Source organism: Xyrauchen texanus, chromosome 31 (assembly GCF_025860055.1).
Source record: "Xyrauchen texanus isolate HMW12.3.18 chromosome 31, RBS_HiC_50CHRs, whole genome shotgun sequence".
NCBI classification, from domain to species: domain Eukaryota; kingdom Metazoa; phylum Chordata; class Actinopteri; order Cypriniformes; family Catostomidae; genus Xyrauchen; species Xyrauchen texanus.
The window spans coordinates 7,817,850-7,837,009 of NC_068306.1; the positions used below are offsets into that span (position 1 = coordinate 7,817,850).

Here is a 19,160-nt window from a genome sequence, read left to right on the forward strand (position 1 = left end):
TAACAGAAGCTGAACTGCAAGGAGATCATAGAGGGTTTAGCCAAGATGCTGAAGAAACACACAGGTATGTAAGTGTTTATATTGAAGCTGAAGTTAGTATCTATTTGAGCACTGACCCATTTTTTTTTTTTTTTATGTCTGTATGGATCAGGCCTGAGGAATATCTTGCCTATCACAACTGCTAAAGTGCCTATAGTGAAGTTTGAACACCGGCAGAGCGGACTAGAGGGAGACATCAGTCTCTACAACACACTGGTCAGTCTTTCCTACGGGTGGTTCACTTTTGAAAAGTTGGCGTCCCGCAGTAATCCCTGTAAAACTATTTTAAACAGCATTTGCAAATTATTTTATTATACATGCAGTTTGACGGCCGTAATTAATAGAGACGATTTGGGTGTTTTTCATCGCAGGACTATTTAAAATTAACAAGTGAAGCCAAAAAGGTCTTTTAAAACGCCTAAAATAAACACTCTCCCTTGTACATGTATACATTTTAATCGGATATCTTGATAATCATCTAAAACAGATAATTGCATAGAAGCCAGGTGGCAGCTACCCACATATTTATGGTGTGTGTACATACATTTATTTTGTTTGTCAGGCCCAACATAACACCCGGATGCTGGCTACATATGCTGCTATAGACCCTCGTGTGCAGTATCTGGGCTACACCATGAAAGTATTTGCAAAGGTAAGACCAGATATCGCTTAATTAATCGTATGTCTTAGTTTCATTGTTCCAGAATGAAGACAGCAGCATATAAACCTTAAATGTGAATAAAAATTCAATGTTCCCTAAATATTCATACTCTGTATTTACAGCATACCATTTTATCCATCAATCATTCTGCAAAGGCAAAATACTTACTTTAAAGTAGCGAATATGAACATGGCAAAAGAGAGGCGTGTCTAAACCTACATTTAAAATGTGTGTTTGTAGCGCTGTGACATCGGCGACGCCTCCAGAGGAAGTCTCTCCTCCTATGCTTACATCCTCATGGTGCTGTACTTCCTGCAACAGAGACAACCACCTGTCATCCCTGTTTTACAGGAGGTACACACACATACGTTTCTGCACTGATTGATTTTGAAGTCTTCTGCAAAGACATCTTTTCGGTTTGACAGACTAGCCAGAATGGTTTTGTCTAGTTTGTAATTGTTCTATGTGGTGTTCTGCAGATTTTTGATGGCAACACTGTTCCTCAGAAGATGGTGGACGGCTGGAATGCTTTCTTCTTCGATGATCTTGATGAGCTGGTGAGTGTCGTAGCATGGTTCTGTGTTAATGCATGTTTTTTTTGTTCCTCCTGAAACATTTAAGGACACATTTTCTACATGTTGTAGTCCACTTATAATTAGGGATGCACCGATATGAAAATATTTGGCTGATACCGATTTTAACTTTAGCACTTTTTACTGTTCTAACAATAATAATCCATTGAACATGGATTAGATCTGTCATGACAGGCCGAAATTTTAAAGAGAGCCACAATGAAAGGTAAATGTGAAAACACTGATGATTGATACGAATACAGATTCTGTATTTCTAAAACGTGCAAAACAAAAGAACTCACATTTTACATGTTTGTATTATGATAGAATGTTACAAATTCATACCGTGCATGTGTTCGGCAATTCCATGGAAAGGTCAACCACATCATGGAAAAAGAAAAGGTTTTAACCAAATGAACAAAACCCCTTTTTAAATTCTGTCTAATAGTGGGATAATGGATAATGCCATCCAGACCGATGAATGCCGACTATAGGCAATTTTCCGCTGCACGTTACGGCTCGACTCGCCTCAACTCTAACGTTTCTGAGCTTGCATTTCCACTGCAGTTTAGTGCCACCTCAATGTGGGTGGGATTATAGGCTGATCGTCATAGTTACGCCACATCTACTGCCATGACATCATCTTAAACACGACACAAACTGACCAAAACAATAACACGACCGCTAGCTGTTAGCTACTAGCTCATTGTGCTGCATAAAGCAGTTGTTGCATGGTGATTTTACACAAGTGTAACAGTTAAATTGGCCTAGTTGTTTTAGAAGCTTCCAGTAGCTGGTCAACTAAATAAAGTGAAGCTTTCAAGCAGAGTATAGAGTTAACATAACAAAACGTACCATCATCCATCGTGGCTGAGTCCAGGGCACTCTCCCTGCCATTGCTCGCCGGTTTAGATGGCGTCCATTTGGTTGAAACACTTCCACTTTTCCTTGATAGTTCTGGTCACTTAAGTTTTTTTTACTTTTTGCTACACTGTTGGTAGGTCCGGTGGTAGCCGTGTGCGGTCAACAGCTGAGACACTTCCTGAGAGACTTTCGATTCGTCCATCGCTAACGAGTGGACCGTCTGCACCTCGTTTAATGACCACGGCGTGGTTTTGCGCACAGCCATTTCTTTTCACAATTTGAAAGTCGCGTGAACAAATGACACTGCTATCACTGTTGCTAACTTTAAAACTAGATGGTTGATGTCGCGTGTCGGAAATCCAGTGACGCTGGTAGTGACGATTCTCTCTGACCAATCAATGATCTGCAGGATTTTGACGACTCGCTTGGCACCTCGACCGAGGTGGTACTAAAAAAAGTATCAGGTACTATTCACAGTGGGAAAACCCCAAAAAAGCGAGCAGAGTCATGTTGGGTCAAGATTTACCATGCAGTGGAATAGCCCCTTATGTTTTAAAACGCAGCCTTTTAAGGTTTTAGTAATCATGCAAGGCCATGTTACATTTTCAATCTTAGTTAAATCAGTCATGAAGCATTAATGGATATCATGCTAATGTCTCAGAAGTCAAAGTCTGCTGGTTTCAACATCGGTGCATCCCTACTTATAATTCTAGTCGAGGTTTATTACACCAAAACGAATCTTAGTTTTGCATGACTATTTTCCAACCTAGACTTTGTTTTTGGTGCTGTGTCTTTAAAGCAGCTACATGTAAATAAGTTGTAAATAAAACTTGCTTGCAAAACCATATTTATGTCTGATTCGGGAGTGAATCGTTGTTCCATGAATCATTCAAACAGGTTCACAAATCGGTCTGATTCATTAGCGAATCGGTCTGAATTTAAAAGGCCGGAAAGTTCATGGCATGACAAATGATGATGCTCGATGCATTTTCAAGTACGATCTGCATCTTAACATTTGAAGTTTCTGTGTGTGTACAGCAGCGGCGTCTTCCGGAGCTCCATCAGAATAAGGAGAGCGTTGGAGAGCTGTGGCTCGGCCTGCTGCGCTTTTACACCGAAGAGTTTGATTTTAAAGAGCATGTCATCTCCATCCGACAACGCAAGCGCCTCACCACCTTTGAGAAGCAGTGGACCTCCAAATGCATCGCAATTGAAGGTTGGAACTGCAGACCTAACCGGGTGCCACAGTAGATTGAAAACGTTTTATTGGTTGAATAGTTTCATGCTGGATAGCTCCATCCACATTGAAATATAATTGGGGGTTTACTACCTACTATAAGATCATGGCGCGGTCACTCCAATAGCCACTAGCCAATAAGAAACTATCCCATTAAGGCCCACCGAACAAGAGTTTTGTGGCAGAATGGCAAAACAAACATTTGACAGCTTAAATGAAAACTGGGAGTTGAAGGAATCGTAGAAACATTTGTATTATTGGTGCTGCTTCTTATTGTAAGTTTTGAAAAGTTATTTCCACTTACTAATGGCACACATCTAACCCCATATAAATCAAACATAACATTTGTACTGATTTTCTATGATTTGTTTTTTTTTAGTTTTTTTACCTCTTGCATAAATTTTACTTTCAATGAGAAAAAGAAAATAACTGCTTAATGACTGTTGATTTATTATTTATTTTTTTTGAATGACAGATCCCTTTGACTTGAACCACAACCTCGGTGCTGGAGTCTCTCGTAAAAGTAAGCGGAAAAATATTCCATTCAACATCTTTCAGTGTCTGTTACAGACCTTATTACAGCAATTATTGTGAATGGGTCACTGACTTTTTGATTGTAAAAATAAAATAAATCAAGTTTAAAATGCATGTGTTTAGTACTACATGTTGATTTTCATTTTTTTTTAAAATATATTTTTTTGGTTAATTTACTTAAAACGCTAAATAAAACGGGAGTGGTAGTGGTGTAGTGGTCTAAGCACATACCTGGTAATCTGGTAATCAGAAGGACGCTGGTTCGATCCCCACAGCCACCATCATTGTGTCCTTGAGCAAGGCACTTAACTCCAGGTTGCTCCGGGGGGATTGTCCCTGTAATAAGTGCACTGTAAGTCGCTTTGGATAAAAACGTCTGCCAAATACATAAATGTAAATGTAAACGGAATCACTATTTATTCTTTAAAAATGTATAATAATAATAAAATTACACCATACACCTTCTAACAAGACTTTCTTACAGTTTTTATTTTAAGTAAATAAAAAACAAATCGCAAAATGAATTTTGTCCATCATAAAATTGGTATTTTGTTTTTGTTGGGTTTTTTTGTTGGAATAAATTAATAGTCTTGTACCAAAGGGAAAAAAGTGCATCATGCCATTTACCCAAGTATATGTTTATCTGCATGGTCAGATATTAATGGGGGCTCTGGGGGCAAAAATGCCCCCCTAGTGCATTTGTCAGTTTTTGTTATTTGTAACATCTGAATACTGGTACTATCATGGTCCTAGTTATGCATTTGATTGCATAAATGAGTTGATGTTGATGGAGAGGTAATACATAATCTTCATAATTTGTATTCATGAATTGATTAAAAGGGATAGTTCACCCAAAATGCCATCCCAGATGTCTGTGACTTTCTTTCTTCTGCAGAACGCAAGTGAATATTTTTAGAACAATATCTCTGCTCTGTAGGTCCATACAATACAAGTGAATGCTGACCAAAATGTTGAAGCTCCAAAAAGCACAAAGGCAGTATAAAAGTAATCCATACGACTCCAGTGGTTAAATCCATGTCTCAGACGCGATATGATAGGTGTGGGTGAGAAACCGCTCAAAATATATCTCCTTTTTCTCTATAAACCTTGACACCGGTAGTCTCCTTGGCGATCTTGATTTCAAGTCCGTAGCGCCATCTAGCGCATGCAACGAGCACTTGAAGTGTAAACAAGCTTGAACTCATGAATGTGCCTAAAGATTGCAATGGCAAGATGTACAGTGAAAAGGGAGTTATATTATAGTCTTCTCAGCCAATATCGATTGGATTGCTTCAGAAGACATGGAATAAACCACTGCAGACTTATGGATTACTTTTGTGCTTTTTCTGGGATGATATGAATGTAGTGAGAGAATTACAATTTTGGGATGAACTATTCTTTTACATTAACATATTTGTCATAAATGGATGAGACTCAAGTTTAATTTTAAATGGTTAGAAAAATAGATGCCCTCATAATGGTAAAAATGCCCTTGAAATTCAAATATTGCCTCAATGTAAATCGTAATTTCTGACACTGGACTCGCTCACTCTGCTCTCTGCAGTGACTAACTTCATCATGAAGGCCTTTATCAATGGCAGGAAGCTGTTTGGCACCCCGTTCTACCCTCAGCCTGGAACAGAGGCGGTGAGTCACAAACTCGTTACAGCTGCTCTTCAGCACAAGCACTCGAGTGTCATACAGAGCGCTATTAATCTCAGATGATGCCCTCATTCTCTACACATTCAAACAAAGACTCTAATGTTCTCTCTTTCTCAGGATTATTTCTTTGACTCAAAGGTGTTGACAGACGGTGAGTTGGCTCCAAATGACCGCTGCTGTCGGATCTGTGGGAAGATCGGTCACTACATGAAGGATTGCCCAAAGAGGCGCAGGTGCAGTGTTTATGGGTAACACTTATTTTAAAAGTAGGACACCATAACAGGCAGTGCGCTGAAGAGATTTTACCATGATAAAGAGATGTTGTTAGGCATGACATGTGAAAAAGAAAAGGTAAGATCACTGTAATGTGACTACAGAAACGAATGCCCAATTATTCGGAAAGCTGTTTGAAAACAATGTTTATTTTTACAATCCCATTTAGTGGCGCAGAAATTGCACACTTTAGCTTTAATGTGTGTGCAAGTATATTGCTGGATTCCAGTGCTCACACTGCAGTGAAATAATCTTAAGACCTTCTGTGTTTGTTTGTTTTTCAGAATCAAGAAAAAGGAGAACGAGAGAGAGGAAGAGGTGAGAGAGGAGGAGAGAGAGCCGAGAGAGAGACGCTGTTTTCAGTGTGGTGATATGGGTCACGTGAGGAGAGACTGTCCTGATTACAAACACCTGCGGCAGAGAGGAGCGCCGGGACCAGGTACAAGTTTATTTCCACTGTGGCAGCGTTCATCTGCACACCACGATGTTACAATTGCTATTTTTCTAAAAGAGGAGAGTTGTGGTTATTTATCTGCAGTGTGACCTGCAGAGGGCACTTTTTGTGTTTAACCGATTACTTTTGTTTGCTTTTGTAGCTCCTCACATGGTCCGAGGGATGGCAAGCTCTCAGTCTATCCCCATACCTCAGGGCGCTTCCGTCCAGGATCGGGTCGGCCGGAACAGACAGACCTCTGAATGTGTAAGGACTCAAATCTTGTGCAGTCAACAAGGGCTGGGCTATATAGATCCAAAATATATCTAGATATCTTTCTGCCTTTTTGTAAATTTCAAATTTGGACCTAACTAGCCGTTCTTGCCAAGAACTTTCAAAATGTTTGTAACACTTTACAATAAGGTTCGTTAACGTTAGTTTGCATTAGGAATCATAAACAAACCTTGAACAATATAGTTAGTTAATAAAAATACAATTGTTCATGTTAGTTCATAGTGCATTAACTAATATTAGCAACTTTTGATTAATGATTAATTAACGCTGTAAGATTAATAAATGCTCAAAGTATTGTTCATTGTTAGTTCTTGTTAAATAATGTTGTTAATTAATGTTAACAAATGGAACCTTGTTGTAAAGTGATGCCAAAATGTTTAATGCATTTAAAATCTTGCAAGCATCGGGACGGGACATTTTAAGTAATTTGCACTGTGTATGGCAGAATTGAATCATCGAAGCTCAGCATCAGAAATATCGCACACGAGAGTACTACAACGTCATGAAACGTGAACACCAGCCAAGTGGTAGGCCTACTGCGGTCAACAACATCTAAACAGTTTAAGGTTTTAGAAACAGTCAGATACGTATGGATGCACGAGACAACATGAGTCCTGAAGATAATACAAATTCTGTTTTTATGAAAGTGTCTCAAATGTAAATGTGTATATTATGTGTAAGTTTGCAAAGCGTATAAGGATGTACGTGCAAAACAGTGGAAAAACTAGTATTTTTAAGGGGGTTAGCATGATGACGGGGCTTTTTACTCGTCATCTTCCCATTATATTAATGATTTATCTTTTTGCTCCAAAACGGCATAAAATTGTTTGTTGCTTAATTTTGTCATTTCCCCTGACATTGATTTTCTTAATTCTTCAAGTCGCACCTAAATTATTTTATATATTAATATTGTAATATATTTATCATAATATGTATTTCTAAATGAATTTGATGGCCTGCGTCACCAAAACTCTGTTACTTAGGGTCCACTTCCATTGTACACCAACTCAAAAGAACGCAATTGCCAGAAAAAGACTCAAAATAACAGCTTGTGTGGGATTCAAACGTAGCAACTCTGGAGGGGAAACTAAACTTAATCAAATTAAAAGTTTAAAATTCTATTGGTAACAAAATCATGGCAAATTTAACACCAAGCTTCAATATATAGCTCAGCCCTACTTTTAATCCAGGATCAAAACTTTGTCCTTTTACGACATGCTAATTCTATTCTAATCTCTTTTTTCATCTTTTTCGTCCAGTCTGATACTCGTCAAACTCCTCCGTACTCCCCTCAGCCGTCGCCATACACCCAGTCTTCCGTTTCTCTGCCGAACAACAAGCCTTCCTCATCCTCCTCTACCTCTGCTGGCCTCCCCAAACCTTCCATACCACAACAACAGCACGTTCCACAGGTCCAACTTCCCATCTTCAACTTCCCACACTCACACCCGGGCCAGTACCATCATGCTGGGCTCTCTGCGCTAGGACGCCTACCCTCCCATGGCCAGCAACCCGCCCTGACCACGGGCTCCTGGCCTGTCCACGGCCCCATCATCCAGGGCTCTGGGGCGTCCACTGGCTCTGCCCACCCTGGCCAGCTCGCCTCGACGCCTGGCCTGAAGTTTGCAGTTCGCGGTATGGGCGGGAACGGAGGTGGGCAGCCGGTCAGCCCTACCCCAATGAATCTCAACGACCCCAGCATAATTTTCGCCCAGCCGTCAGCGGGGCGGGTGCCTGGGGGGGTAGGGGTCCCGGGCAGAGAGAGGGGGCATCACTGGCACAATCACCATCTCAATCCAGGTGCACTCATGGGAAATGGCACAGTAAACAAGACAGGTACACGGATGTGGTGCTCTCAATCACTAATTATTGTGTGTGTGTGAGTGTGTTTTGTATAGGGATGTGCGAGACTAGTTGTCTAAACTGTTCTGATGCTGCTTGTTGACACTGGAATTACTAGTTGGTTAATAATGGATTTTTCTCCATTAAACTGTTCAACATTTTCACACATTTAATTTAGTGGCTGCACTTAAATTACTGTCATGTTAATTTAACATATTTTAAATGGAATGATTAATACAAATATTACTTTTAAAAAGAGTATTTCTGGAGCAGATACAAAGTTGCATTTCACCTTCAGCTGCCACTTCAGTGGTGGTGCAGGAAGCGGATTTCGAAACGTTGGCTTGAAAGTCGGATGTTTTCACATTTCAGTCGTCTTTAAATCAGTGAAAACATTTTTTTCACATCAATACACTCCGTACCCAATAATGACAAAGCAAAAAACTGATTATTGATAACGTCACATGATAACCGAAATGTCACATTGACATAAGTATTCAGACCCTTTGCTATGACACTTGAAATTTAGCTCGGGTGCATCCCATTTCTCTGGATCATATTTGAGATGTTTCTACACTTTGATTAGAGTCCACCTGTGGTGAGTTCAATTGTTTGGACATGATTTGGAAAGGCACACACCTGTCTAATATAAGGTCTCACAGCTGAAAATGCATATCAGAGCAAAAACCAAGCCATGAGGTCAAAGGAACTGCCTGCAGAGCTCAGAGACAGGATTGTGACTAGGCACAGATCTTGGAAAGGATACAAAAAAATGTGGCTGCATTGAAGGTTCCCAAGAGCACAATTGCCTCCATAATTCTTAAATGGATGAAGTTTGGAACAACCAGAACTCTTCCTAGAGCTGGCCGCCTAGCCAAACTTGGCAGTCGGGGGAGAAGGGCTTGGTAAGAGAGGTGTCCAAGAACCCGATGGTCACTCTGGTTGAGCTCCAGAGATCATGTGTGTAGAAGGACAACCATCACTGCAACACCGATCCGGGCTTTATAGCAGAGTGGCCAGACGGAAGCCTGTCCTCAGTGCAAGACACATGAAAGCCCACTTGGAATTTGCAAAAAAGCACCTAAAGGACTCCCGGACTGTGAGAAACTAGATTCTCTGGTCTGATGAATCAAAGATTGAACTGTTTGGCCATAATTCCAAGTGTCATGTTTGGAGGAAACCAGGCACCACTCATGACCTGCGCAGTACCATCCCAACAGTGAAGCATTTTAGGATCATGCTGTGGGGGTGTTTTTCAGTAGCAGGGCTTGGGGGACTGGTCAGGTTTGAAGGAAAGCTGAATGCAGCAAAATACAGAGATATCCTTAATAAAAACCTGGTATAGAGCGTTTGGGACCTCAGACTGGGCCGAAGGTTCACCTGCCAACAGGACAACGACCCCAAGCACACAGCCAAGACATTGCAAGGGTGGCTTAGGGACAACTCTATGAATGTCCTTGAGTGGCCCAGCCAGAGGCCCCGACTTGAACCCAATCAAACATCTCTGGAGGGACCTGAAAATGGCTGTCCACCGACGGTCCCCATCCAACCCGACAGAGTTTGAGAGGATTTGCAGAGAAGAATGGCAGAAAATCAACCTGGAGTTAAGTGCCTTGCTCAAGGACACAATGGTGGTGGCTGTGGGGATTGAACCAGCAACCTTCTGATTACCAGTTATGTGCTTTAGCCCACTACGCCACCACATCACATTTAAAAAAAAATTATGATTGCATTCAAACAAGTTGATTGATGTGACCGCATTACAGTAATTAAATTTTTTTTTGTTTTGCATGACAATACATGTTTCTTAGTGAAAAATAAATATAATAACATAGCCTGACATGTTTCCATCCCTTCAAATCCCAATAGATAAATCAACCCCATTCTGCTTTATTTCTTGCCTAATATTGCCTTTATATGTCACATGTTATGTGATTGACATCTTCTGAATATTGCCCATAAGAACTTTTAAATGAGTATTTGTTTTTCTATAAGAGCAAGTGGTGTGTGTGAGATCAGGTAAGCCTCACGAGGTGTATTTTGGGTCCACTGGGTGACATCACGTCTATTAGATCACTGCAAACTGGTTTTACTGGGTTGTAAAGATGTATTCATGCCTGTGCTGTATTCTGTGTATAAGAAGTGGTTGTTTGATGAATGTTTTATTATTCTGAGTACTTGTGTGTGTTTTGATGAATTTGCTTACTGTTAATGTACAACAATCTGTTCACTGTTCTTTTCTGGATATTTCTCAGATCCTAACTTCGTGTCTCAGCTTGGGGGTGTGAATCAGGGCTCTCGGTCTTGGGAACACAGCAATGCTGCCCAATATTCATTGTCTCCATCCTACATGCCCTACCGTATGCCACCTTACCTGCAGCAGCCCAACAAACCCTACATCTCACAAGGTATGTGTCTCATGTTTGTAAGGTAACAAAAAACATCAAAACAGGCCTAGTTTCAACCCCAAAATCAAAATAAGAAATTGAATTACTAACGGAATGAATGTATGATTTTTTGTGAATTATTATTATTATTATTATTATTATTATTATTATTATTTATTTTTTGCCATTTGTAAGATTACATTTCTTATTATCACAATGTTGATTCTCATTACTGTAATAAAGTTGTAATTTCTTTACTATATTGCAGTAATATTAACTGTACTTTCAAATATTTTATAAAGTACAAAAATGATCATTTTTGCATTATGGTGCATTCACATGCAACGCAAAGTGAGCGTTTCGCGCAGCGCGATTACATACAAAGTCAATGCAAAGATGCGAATAGACACCAATAGATGCGGGTATGGCGAATGTCGACTCAAACACGTGAAATCGCTTAATTCGCGCAAGTTTACATTTTTCAACTAGTGCGAGAAATCCGCATGACGCGTTGTTGTGAAAGCCTATCAGCATTGATATTGTCTGGATATTACTGATGTACTGACATAGTAGCAGAAGAAATCTGGAAAAATGCATGAAAAAATTGCTGTAGCGGTGTGTGGGCACCCGGCAGTGTATGACACAACGTCACACATGTACAGAGACCGGACGAAAAAACACATCGCTTGGAGGAAAGTGAGCGAGGAAGTTGGACTTCCTGGTAATTTCTGAAAATATCCGCGTCTACTTGATTCCAGCTATTGGTTGTACTTTACTATGAACTAAGTCGTAGAAGCCCCTCCTCCTGTCCTTTTCCGGAAGAGAAGGGGGAATACTCGCGGGTTCGTGTTATTTGCGCGAGTTTAAACACACATTTATAATCCAGCGGTCAAACTCACGCGAGCAATGCGGGGCCAAAATTTGCATTGCATTGTATGTAAACGCACCATTACGGTAGTGAGAAAGATTGAAACCCATCCGGCAAAATCACTTATCCTGCAAACATGCTGAGGTTCTCTATCATGTTAGGGTAGTTACAATTGTGATTGTGATATTGTGACGATGATGAATCGCCGATGTATTTAATAATGATGTATCCTGATGTTTAGTGAACTGGAATAACCTGGAATATTTGTTTCATTCAATGGTGAAATCAGGACTTTTAAGCTCTTTTTTTGCCCCTTTTGCAGGTTCTATGGTGGCAAATCAACATTACCCACTTATTCAACACGGTCGGCACGGCAATCTCAACTACATTCAACAGAAGAAATGAAGTGACACTTTACTTTTTAAACCAATGCCCAACGTCCTTATAGAAGACTAACTTTGCATCATTTGGTCGAGACTTTTTAAAATGAATTTTATCATTTTTGTAAATCTTTTTAATGTTTTATTTTCCTTTATTTCTGTGTGTATCATCACATTGATTTGTGATACAAAATGTCAAATATTTTAATACCCCTATTTTTGGAGGGGTCCCAAAAAGTGTTTTTATTTTATCTGTAAAATAAGGATTTAAAATGTATTCACTTTATTTTTATTAGCTGTATTCCTATTTTGCTTGCGTAAGGACAAAGGCTTTAGATGGGGAAATCAAACTTAACACCCAGTGAGACAATTATGTAGTGCCAAAATCTTCCCTATAGCAAATAAAGAAAACCAACACAAAAAAAAAAAGAGCAGAAAAAAAAGAAAAGACCAAAAAAATAAAGAAAAAGCAAACCAACATGCTCATGTTTTGCCTTTTATTTTCTGGAGTGCTTTTTCTACCAGCAAAGTTGTGTTAGAACTGGTATGGTCAAAATTAGGCATGTGCACGGAGTCGGGACGCAAGAATAATGAACGTTTATTGCAATGGAATTTCCTCAAATACTAACACGGCAGCAAATAAAGTGAGTTGTGAGCCTAAATGGCACAATACATAGATCTTCAAATGATAAACTCTATATATATAACTCGCATTATAGTCAAATAAATATAATCAAACTGGTCTCACATTTTCAGCAAAGCCTTTTTGGGGTGTTTGGTTTTTAAATGGTTTCAGATCAAGTGGCATTGACTTGTCTAATTATTGTACATAAATATGCACACCCCAGAGCAAAAGGGGAAAACGCTGTCTTACCATTTATCAAGCGCTGAAACTTTGCTCTGTAAAAAAACAACCTGGAATCGTGTTTAACAATCACATGAAGTCCTCTTGTAACCTGAACTCATTCAGAATGCAGCACAACAAATGAAAAACAAGGCAGGTGTTTCGTTTTACATTTATGCATTTTGCTTTTATCCAAAGCGACTTACAGAGCCCTTATTACAGGGGGATTGTAATAATCCCGGACGAGCCCCCAATTGTTACGTTTCCCCCTCCTACCAACAAGCGCGAGTTGAGGCGTTTCTTGGGTATGACTGGTTACTATAGAGGTTTTTGTGAAAATCTTGCCTCTGTAGTTTCACCCCTGACAGATCTCTTGAATACAGAATGTAAGTTTGTATGGAGCCCTGAGTGTGAGTCTGCTTTCCATGCAGCTAAAGATCTTTTGTCTAACGCTCCTGTCTGCCCCAAATTTCACCTTTCCATTTAGTCTGCAGGTAGATGCCAGTGCTTCTACAAGAGGATAGCTCGGGTATTGAACATTCGGTATGCTATTTCTCTAAAGTTCTCAAAATGCCAAAGACGGTATAGTACAATTGAGAAAGAGTCATTAGCCTTGTTACTAGCTCTTCAGCATTTTGAGGTCTATGTAGGGTCTGGCAATAGCAAACCGATAGTGGTTTACACGGACCACAACCCTTTGATTTTTCTATCCCGTATGTCAAACGCTAACCAGCGGTTGATGAGGTGGTTGATTATTACAATCCCCCCAGAGCAACCTGGAGTTAAGTGCCTTACTCAAGGACACAATGGTGCTGGCTGTGGTGATCAAACCAGCAACCTTCTGATTACCAGTTATGTGCTTTAGACCACTACGCCAACACCACTCGCATCTCGAGATGCATTTATAAAAATTACAATTTTTTTTTTTTTTAATTTAGCTTGTGTCTAAAAATTAGGCGATCCTGCCTGAAATGCTGTAAGCTTGTTTGAACTGCCCCTAATTTGCCCTATACTTGAAATAAACTGCCCAAAACCAGTCAGGTTTTTGGAAATAGTTGAGTTCGAGCCGTGTTAAAGATCTCCATTTCACGTGTTGAATAACCGAATGGTGATTGTGGTGCATGGAACGGCTTAACCGAATGTCAATTAGCACGTTAATTCCCCCTTGCAGAGCGTGAACTCTGATCCGTTCACTGGTGTTGTTTTGGTAAATTTGAAACTTCACTAATTTTAAGCTTGTCTTGAATGTGTGGATCCATTTAGCATTAACAGTCATGACAGATCAAGTGTGACTACACAAGTAACATGAAAGGACATGTCAAACTCGCTATCTCTCTTACAGGCTCCTCCCACTTGCGCTACAGCTTAATAAAGCACACCGGCCATGTGTGGTTCTTATGTTTTATTTTGGAATGAATCTGTTACCATTTGAACTACTTGGTTGAACTTAGACCTGAATTATACATAAACAAGGCGCTTGTCTGGTACCTCAAGTGGTCTAGTGCTGATCTGGATCTGAGCCTCATGGAGTCTAGTCCATTCCGGGTCGTAGGAGGTCTTGCAATGGTCGGAGCCTTGGAGGGTGTACTGTTGATTCTGCCATGAGGTCGGGCAGAAGTTGGCCTAGTAGACTGTTTTGGTCAAACTGGTTAGGGCTGGTAGACAACCTTAGCTAAGCTGTTTGGGACCCATGGTCTAACCATGTTCCAAAACCAGCTTTTGTTGGAATAACCTGCTTTTTCCTGAAGGTATCTTCTCTCTCTCTCTCTCTCTGTGTGTGTGTTCAAGTATAATAATGGCCACATTGGTTCACACCTGGAGGCAAAAGAGTAGGTTTTCTCTCCACATGTGGAGGAATTTTGGCCTGGGGAAGAAGTGGAAGAACACGTATGAGGAAGAACGTTACCTAGTGGTTGCTGAAATGTTCAAAGCAAAAGCTTTCAAAGAATATCGGTGTCTGAAGGAATACAGTCTAAAATATTTAGATGTGCTGTAGTTTCTAAATCAGTTAGCACCTCATTCTGTTGAGTCTTTGGCTAACATCATACCGGGTCTGAGTAACGCACTTTTCCGCTGCACGTTACGGTTCGACTCCCCTCAACTCTACTTGCTTTGCTTTTCTGAGCTTGCATTTCCATTGCAGTTTAGTGCCATCTCAACGTGGGTGGGATTATAGGCTGATCGTCATAGTTGCGCCGCCTCTACTGCCGTGACATCATCTTAAACACGACACAAACTGACCAAAACAATAACACGACCGCTAGCTGTTTGCTACTAGCTCATTGTGCTGCATAAAGCAGTTGTTGCATGGTGATTTTACACAAGTGTAACAGTTCAATTGGCCTGGTTGTATTAGAAGCTTCCAGTAGCTGCTCAACTAAATAAAGTGAAGCTTTCAAGCAGAGTATAGAGTTAACTTAACAAAACGTACCATCCTCCATCGTGGCCGAGGCCAGGGCACTCTCCCTCCCATTGTTCACCGTTTAAGATGGCATCCATTTGGTCGAACCACTTCCGCTTTTCCATTTAATGGTTCTGTAGCCACTTTTATTTTTTTTGTAACTTTTCCCTACACTGTTGGTAGCCGTGTGCGGCCAACAGCTGAGACACTTCCTCAGAGATTTTATCGTTTCGCTCATCGCTAACGAGTGGACCGTCTGCACCTCGTTTATTGACCATGGCGTGGTTTTGCGCACAGCGATTTTCTTTTTTTCACAATTCGAAATTTTCGTGAACAAATGACACTGTTGATATTGCAGATACTGTTGATAAACCAGCGTCACTGGATTGTCGGAAATCCAGTGACGCTGGTAGTGATGATTCTCTCTGATCAATCAGTGATCTGCAGGATTTTGACGTCACATTTAGTATCGGCACGGATCGCTTGGAACCTCGACCGAGATGGTACTAAAAAAAGTATCAGGTACCAGGTACTATCCACAGTGGATAACCCCAAAAAAGCGAGCAGAGATGCGTCGAGTCGTACCGTGCAGTGGAAAAGCCCCATAACAGGGACATTCTGAACTATATTTCTAAGTTGCCTCCGTTGCATTTTTTGGATGGTTCTGATGCTCAGGTCATGGAAATATATGGCCATTATATGCCCAACAAAAAAATCAATATGGAAGGACAAGTTGACAAACACTTGAAAATCAATCAATGTTTTATTGTGATGCAGTTATATCAAATAACCATCACCATATCTTTAGGTAGTAGAAATGCATTTAAGTACATTTGTAATTAGACATTTGCCTATTTTCAATAATATGTACTGTGACAATTAAAATGCACAATATTGTTATCATGCACACTTCAAAAAACAGTGAAAGTTTCTAGATAACAGATCTACCAAATTGTTTTGATTTTTCTGAATGCACTGTAGCATTTCCATCCATAAATCAACATTCCAACACTCTTACAGTAATAGGAAGACTTACCAAATTACTAGGAAACTCTAAAATCCATGTTTCTTTTTCAATTAAACTTTTCCCTCAAAATGTTGCACTTGTTGTCATCTGTTCATTTGCAATAAAAATAGACCATAATAAATTAGATAAATGCCAAATAGCGGCATTGGACTCTTGTAATTAAGAACAACAGTTTATCTTTCAACTCACTTTGTAATTCAATATAATACCGTGATTATTAGCAATTATGATGTAAACGTTTGATAACGTCACATCCCTATTTGTAATAGTTTTAATTATAAAAACATACAAGTTCTTGTGTCTAAAAGGACAATGTTTTGTTTAAAAATGTGTACATTTTAAGATACAATGATAGCATTATAATAATATAAATATATCTTCAAACCTTGAGTTGCCTAATTGCCACAGTTTCCTCTCTATATGTCACCTTTTTCAGATTTTTGCATGACTGCATAAACTAATTCAGTGCTTGTGTTTTTTAATATATAAATATAACATCTTAAAGTGCTTGCATATATTTAAAAACAACTCATTTGTGATGATTGAAGTTGATTTGAGGTTTCCTTGATTTAAAATTGGTCACTACAAAAAGTTTGGAATGAGACACTGGTCGTGTGGATCAGGTTGAGAATTACATGACGGGAAAAAAAAGAGCAGATTTGTAGTAAATGCTTTGGTCATTTGGTCATTTTCCATAGCGGGGATATTCATTGTAAACCATACGTGCTGTCCAGACTGGCTCTGTTTTATGAGGCAGTGGGGAGAAGGTTTGTCTGGACACCGAGTCCCTGCAGTCTCACCACATCAGGCATGGAGTCCAAGAGCTGCCGGACAGAGGCATATTTGTTCAGCACATTTGGTTCAAAGAGGAGTGGGCAAAACCTGCATGCTTTAGTCAAAGAGACACCTTTAGAATGACTGGCCATCAGTTCACGAAGTGCTTGCTTCAGCTTCAACAGGTCAGTGTTTAGCGCTGTGGATGGAGGGATAGATGGATAACTAGAATGCAACATGCATGTTGGACTACAGCGTTACACAATAGCACATTTACCATATATATTCCATATTGTATATTTACATGGTACTCCAAGCTAATTCGAAGAATGACACGGTGCATGCATGCCCAGAGATGATTTAAAACGTATTATATTACGTATGTGATTTGTTCAAAATGACTTGGTTATCCCGTGGTCCTGTTAGTTGTGGTCCATGCATAACACCATTGTGTATATATAGAAATAATCCATGTTGAGCTCAATCGGCAGTATTTGTGGCATAACGCTGATTACCCTCCTTTTCTAAAATAACTAAAATCGATGTTACAGTGAGTCACTTACAATGGAAGTGAATGGGGCCAATTTTTGGAGGTATATAAAGGAAGAAATGTGAAGCGTTGCATTTTCTTTCTACTTCACGATAATTCTTCGGTTAAAACGCATGTATTATTTGAGCTGTTAATTTTGTATTTTTTGAAATTGTGGGATTACCAGGTTGTTGTGTTGCATCATAATGGCAACACAGTAGTAAAATTGGGCATAACTGAACAGAAAATGTTAGTAAGCCATTTTATCCCACTTTAATCATGTTAACATGCATAGCCTGTTGTTAAAGTTAATTGTGGCAATATACTTTTGAAACAGTGAGTATTTGAATGTTTTCTGATTGGCCCCATTGACTCCCATTGTAAGTGACACACTTTATAAGCAACCCAGTTTTTTACTTTTTGTAAAGAAAAGGAGGGAAAAATCGAAATGGTATTTTTCTGGTTATGCCATTGTTGATTGAGCATAGCCAGAATATTCCCGGCTGCAAGAAGTCAATTTGAAGTCGCTTTGTACAAAAGCATGAGCTAAATGAGCACTAAGTGAAATAAGTATGACATATAGCCTACTCACGCGTATTGAATGATGGTGGTAGTCCAGAAGACACCACTTTACTGTACAGTGGCATCTTATCCGGTCCTCCGAACCCGTTTTGGGTCATCTTTTACGTCTGTAAAGTAATATCTTCTCACTGTTTACTCTGAAGGTGAATCAACCTGTTTACTGACTCGTCTAAGAAAACAAACCAGGACTAGAACTTCCGGTATAAGCTGAACTCAACTGTGAATAAAGATAGAATAATATACAGCCCTTCTTGCATTCAAACTACTGAAAGTTATAATTAATCCTAATCAATGACTCGACTGATAAGACGTGTATGAACCGGTAATAACCAACCTGGACTCATCAGTGTGTGTTTACGAAGAAATGCACCCCTTCTAGCTTTAAAGGTATCGAAGCTTGCGGGTTCACACAGCGCGCTGGAAGAATCGACTCTTCAAAACTTCAATAAACCGATTCAGTGATTCGTGTGAGTCATCACACAGGTGTTCCCAGAAGGCAAGCGATAACTATGCATTGCTACATATAAATACATCGGCGAAAATGCAACACTGAAAACTATTTTGTTTTGGTTAGTTCTCCAACCAGTCTAACCGAGTTGAATAAAGGACCGATTCAAAAGAATTGTGATTCAAACGGAACACTTTCATTTTCACATTCGTTTCCAGTGAAGAACAACACTAATGTTACTGTGGGTTGTCTTTCAGGAAAAAACAAAACTGTTTTTCCACGGAAGTCACATTGTAAGGGGGAGGTGTGTTACTATATATGACGTCAATGTTTACAAACAAACGCTCCGCCCCTTTTTTTAGTTGCCCAGAAAGAACTGCTGTCTGTGGGCGCTTCACTCAAATTGCGTTTAAACTGCCCAAAAAAGTGCTGTTTGCAGGATTGAAACACCCTTTTCCCACAGATTATTGGAGATTAGGGCTTCTTTAAATTTCCACCACATCATTGCA

General features: G+C 39.8%; 1 protein-coding gene and 1 long non-coding RNA gene across 2 annotated transcripts in view; one reads left to right on the forward strand and one right to left on the reverse strand.

Moving 5' to 3' along the window:
• Positions 1–12,137, forward strand: part of LOC127624793 (terminal uridylyltransferase 4-like) — a 31,609-nt gene extending 19,472 nt beyond the window's left edge. The window contains exons 17-30 of the mRNA XM_052099685.1: positions 7–64; positions 152–255; positions 602–691; positions 941–1,054; positions 1,180–1,257; positions 3,175–3,352; positions 3,849–3,896; positions 5,472–5,554; positions 5,687–5,802; positions 6,127–6,281; positions 6,439–6,542; positions 7,829–8,405; positions 10,667–10,819; positions 11,989–12,137. Of these exons, the coding sequence (XP_051955645.1) occupies positions 7–64; positions 152–255; positions 602–691; positions 941–1,054; positions 1,180–1,257; positions 3,175–3,352; positions 3,849–3,896; positions 5,472–5,554; positions 5,687–5,802; positions 6,127–6,281; positions 6,439–6,542; positions 7,829–8,405; positions 10,667–10,819; positions 11,989–12,071 (1,941 nt within the window). The 3' untranslated portion in view covers positions 12,072–12,137. The remainder of the gene's footprint in view (positions 1–6; positions 65–151; positions 256–601; positions 692–940; positions 1,055–1,179; positions 1,258–3,174; positions 3,353–3,848; positions 3,897–5,471; positions 5,555–5,686; positions 5,803–6,126; positions 6,282–6,438; positions 6,543–7,828; positions 8,406–10,666; positions 10,820–11,988) is intronic.
• A 5,006-nt stretch (positions 12,138–17,143) lies between these two features.
• Positions 17,144–18,887, reverse strand: LOC127624855 (uncharacterized). Its single transcript, XR_007968227.1, has 3 exons — positions 18,538–18,887; positions 18,214–18,420; positions 17,144–17,291 (listed from the first exon to the last, which is right to left on the reverse strand). It is a non-coding gene; the product is annotated as an uncharacterized LOC127624855 (long non-coding RNA).
• Positions 18,888–19,160: the final 273 nt, after the last annotated feature.